The sequence below is a fragment of the Pteropus alecto genome, unplaced genomic scaffold (genome assembly GCF_000325575.1).
Source record: "Pteropus alecto unplaced genomic scaffold, ASM32557v1 scaffold78, whole genome shotgun sequence".
NCBI classification, from domain to species: Eukaryota; Metazoa; Chordata; class Mammalia; order Chiroptera; family Pteropodidae; genus Pteropus; species Pteropus alecto.
This window is the reverse complement of record NW_006443124.1, coordinates 8,589,986-8,594,350: the sequence shown is the minus strand read 5'-3', so window position 1 is coordinate 8,594,350 and position 4,365 is coordinate 8,589,986. Positions and strand designations below refer to the sequence as shown.

The 4,365-nt window shown below is 42.0% G+C and overlaps 1 protein-coding gene across 1 annotated transcript; it reads right to left on the bottom strand.

The window, feature by feature from the left end:
- Window positions 1-1,554: 1,554 nt before the first annotated feature.
- On the bottom strand, window positions 1,555-4,079 carry IL9 (interleukin 9). Its single transcript, XM_006923333.1, has 5 exons — window positions 3,966-4,079; window positions 3,804-3,839; window positions 3,686-3,718; window positions 2,376-2,507; window positions 1,555-1,665 (listed from the first exon to the last, which is right to left on the bottom strand). Exons 1-5 carry the CDS (start codon window positions 4,077-4,079, stop codon window positions 1,555-1,557), a joined length of 426 nt encoding a protein of 141 aa, XP_006923395.1.
- Between the last annotated feature and the right edge of the window lie 286 nt (window positions 4,080-4,365).

The following is a 4,365-nucleotide window of genomic DNA, read 5'->3' as shown; positions in this document are numbered from 1 at the left end:
CACTCTGGTCTAGGAGTAGTATAGGCTCAAGATAGGCATTTGGGATACAACAGTGAGCATAACAGAGTTCTCTGCCCTCAGAAAGTTAGCATTTGAGCAGGGAGAAACAGTAAATAATAAACACGGTAAATTAATAAATGAGAGCATCTTAGAAGACAAATAAATACTGTGGAACAGAAGCCAGGATCAGGAGTATTGGACATGGGGCAGGGATGGGGGTGGGGTAGACTGAGGCGAGATGAATAGTCTATATGTCAGAGCTCTCCAGAGAAACAGAACCAGCAGGATGGATGAATGGACGGATGATTGGACGGACAGACGGACAGGTAGGTAGGTAGGTAAATAGATGATAGATAGATCGATCGATCAATCGATCTATAGATAGATAGATTTATTATAAGGAATCAGCTCATGCAGTTATGGAAGCTAAGTCCGGTGATCTGCTGTCTGCAAGCTGGAGGCCCAGGAAAGCTGGTGGTTAAAATATTAGTTCAAGTTCAAAAGTTTGGTAACTAGGGAGCCGATGGAGTAAGTCCCATTTCAAGTGTAGAAGAAGACCGATGTTCCAGCTCAAGCTGTCAGGCAGAGAGCCAATTTTTTCCCTGCTTTCTGCTCTCTTCGGGCCCTGAGTGGATTGGATGAGGCCCACCCACGTTGGGGAGAGCATTTGCTTTAGACAGCCTACCAATCATATGCTCATCCCATCCAGAAACACTCTCACAGACACATCTAGAAATAATGTTTAGTCTAATGTCTGGGCGTCCCATGGCCTGATCAAGTTGACACTTATAATTAACCATTACAGATAGCTACAGCCACACTATGCCAGCCAGACAACTTAGTTTAAGGATGCCTCAGGTTGGTCCCCCATTACCCTCGGCAACCCAGCCAGGCATTGCACCGGGCACATGGTGGGTGCTAGCTGAAGGTCTTTCAGGCGAATAAATGACTGTGTTGATCCCAGGTTTCTCTGCTTTTTTTCCCAAAGAGTCTGCTCCATGACCTGCTCCTGGCTCAGCTTCAAGCACTTTCCTTTCTCATGTATGAACTTGCTCAGATTCTTGAGTAGTTTCCCACCTCCCCGTCTTGCCAAAGTGCTGCCTTCTCCCATTTCAGGTACATGGTTGGTTTCTCAGGACCCCAGACTCCTTGGCAGGACCCTGAGCCTCCCTCCTGCAGAGCCACAGATAGGACATCTCAGGCATGCCTTTAGCCTCCTAGTAGCAACCCTCAGACTGTCCCCACACCCTTCACAATGCACCCCCTTCAGTCCCCGGGCATGGCTGTGAGCCTAGCCATTCAGCCCTTCGACAGTTTGTACCTTTCTTTGTTCTGGGCTGCAAGGTGAGAATAAGCAGCAAGAGACCAGATTGCGCTTTGCATATATATTTATAAAGACAACATTTTAAACAAATATACTTTTTAATTTTTAAAAATTTTAAACAATTATTACAACTGGTTCATATTTAGCATGGCTTACTTGATTTTTAAACTGCAACAACTTAAAGAGGAGGCTTTTTACATTCAATAAATAGAATAAATACTATTTCATCTTCATGTGCTGCTTCTCATCCTTTCTTTCTGGAAGATTCCCAGGAGACTCTTCAGAAATGTCAGTGTGTTGCCTGCTGTGGTTTGGTTGCATGACTGTTCACAGGAAAAAAACTGTGGGGATAAAAGTTAACAAAATGACTAAAACAGTGTGGAACACAGCAGTCCCAGGAACCCCCAGCCCAGAGCCTGGTGAATTTGGGGGGTGCGGTGGGGAAGAACTACATGTTATTGATGGTAGAAACATGTCAGCTAAGTAACTGAGTGAAAGGCTCTTCGCTTTCTGTAGACTCAGGTAGAGACAATAAATTCTTAAAGAGCTCCCTCCCCTCTAGGGGCGGGATATGCGCTATAGAAGAGATGGGCATTTAGGGCAAAATGGCAAGCTTTTACCTAGATCCGAGTGCATTTTCCTTTAAACATCTCCTTAGCCAATCAAAAAAAAAAAAAAATCTTTAGCTTGCAGGCCACCACATCCACTCAGCAAATTGCAGCTCTAGCATAGTTTAGTATTATGTGGGCTATAGTCCTCATTTTTTAGACTTTAGCTTCTAATTACAATCAGATGAATTTGTTCATTATTCGATAGGTAGAAGAAAATGACAACATAGGTGTCAATGTTTTTTAAAACTAGGGAGAACAATGAGCTATCCATGGCAGATTTCACTTTAGTTCTATTGTTCTGATAAAATTTCTTAGATGTCGCTTATCGACCTTGAAGTACCCATTCAGATGTTATCATCTGTTCTATTCAGAGAGGGTTGGCATCGACATTCACCTAGAAATAATTAAGCAGAGCATGTCACAGATAAAAACAAACTCACTTGACACTTGTTGTTCTTCAGGGCTTCAACTGTTCTTTTCACCCGATTGAAAATTAGGGGGAAACTTGTTTTCACTGTGGTGTTGGCCATCAGTGACAGACCCTCTTGGAAGCATGGCGTGGTGCAGTTGTCCTGGTAAACAATAAGATTTGTGAAAAGAAACACTCAGAGGATAACTTTGGGAAGAAGTCATAAAAAATGCTTTTAGAGACTTTTAATTTAACCAATCTAACCTAAACTGACATTATTTTTAGACAGGTCCCTTGCTGGTCTAGGAAATGATCAATATTTCAAGGTGAGGCCATTTTTCCACAGTGACACTCCCTGGAGAGTTCCAGTATGTTCCATCCAGGGACTAAAGGCCTATGGGCTCTGGAAAACAGCCAGTTCTGAGTCTCCTTTTCAAACGATGCTTCCCTGTTCTAAGTCTTGAAATAGTGAGTTTGAAAATATAGAGAAGAAAAAGTCTTTTCACACCAGCCTTCTGGGGTGTCAGTTAAATACAGCCAGTGTCTCAGCAGGAGCTTAAATCATAGACTATAAACTAAGGGGATGGGATGTGGTATAATTGCGTGGTTCTGCCTTATCCTATTCTCATCTAATGGATGGGCCAAGATGGGGAGTGATGACTGACCTCAGCTGGGGCGAGAAGCTCAGATTCTCCTAGACCTTGCTTGGGAGAGAGCAAAGCAGGGCCCTTGGATAAGTTTTTCCTCCTCACCTTAGCCAGAAAGTTCCTGCCATACTTCCTATCAGCCAAAGTGGGCAATGAACTTTGGAAGCCCTTTCTACTTCCCCTCTACCCACAATCTCAGCCACTCTGTCCTCCCAGAGGCCACCCTAAATTAGCTAAACAGACAGGAAGGGAGAGAGGAGGGGGTAAGGAGGGAGAAGGCATAGCACACAGACAATCGATACCAGAAGATAAAGAGTTGTCATTTTATTTTCTTTTTTTTTTTTTTTGCAGTCTTAGAGCTATCAGCGTGGATTAGAAAGCAACATATGCTGTGGGCTACATCATATGTTACAGTCTCAGTTCCAGTTTGATTCAGTTGTGCACATGACCACTGATCTAAAAAGTCATTCAAGATTCTTTTTTAAATATGTAAAAGTGTTCAAATCTCTCAAGCATCATAAAATTGACTAAATACAAAGAAATGTGTATAATATAGAATTTCAAGAGCCTGGTTTTAAAAGGAAATGCTAATATGTAACAATTGCAATTAAGTAACGCTTATCTAAAACAGCAATCATTTTTACTTAAAAATTTAAAGAACAAGATCAAGATTATATTCTTTTGCTGTACTTACAGAAGGAGTGGGCAGACACAAACAACTGGTCACCTGCAAAAGAGAAATTTCAAAGTGAAGATTCTAGATGTGAAAATTAAAATTAGTTTAGATATTTCTTAAAAGAGCAGTTACTCACATTGCCACTGCAGCTGCAATTTGAAGATGGATCTCTCTAAAGTAGATAGAGAGACAAGAACCCATAATAGGTGGTGTGTTTTTTCATCCTCCTAAAGAATTCACTTAACTTTTCAACAGCTACCCTTCTCGCTATTTCCTGCATCCCCATTCACCAGCTTACCTGCAGGTTGTCAATGAGGTATTTGATGTCCTTGATCCCTACCAAGGTCAAACACCCCTGGCTGGCCACCGAGCAGAAGAGAAAGGCAGAAGCAAGGACCACGGTTGGGAGCATCTTGGCACGGGGCTGGAGCTCGACCTGCAGACACCTTTGAATGGAGTCGTATTTAAAGCTCCCTTGCAAACATGGAAAAACCCTGACATCAAACTGATACTAAGTGCCCACTTTTTCTCTGTAAGTTTGGGCCACTTGACATTGAAAAAAAAAAAGATATATATATTACCTCAAACTGAGTCACTTGGCAAAGACTATGTTACATTGTCTCAAGAAATATCATTCCTCAGAAAAGATGCTTTTGAAAAAGTTGGGTACTGAAATGCTGTAGGAAAAGTTAAAGATC

Excerpts from the sequence above, each read along its gene's own strand:
- IL9 (XM_006923333.1), bottom strand. The coding sequence starts at position 4,079 with ATGCTCCCAACCGTGGTCCTTGCTTCTGCCTTTCTCTTCTGCTCGGTG. Across the intron at positions 3,840-3,965 it reads ACCTCATTGACAACCTGCAG|AGAGATCCATCTTCAAATTG; the intron begins GTAAGCTGGTGA and ends TATCTACTTTAG. Across the intron at positions 1,666-2,375 it reads TGAAGAACAACAAGTGTCAA|TTTTTTTCCTGTGAACAGTC; the intron begins GTGAGTTTGTTT and ends TTATCCCCACAG.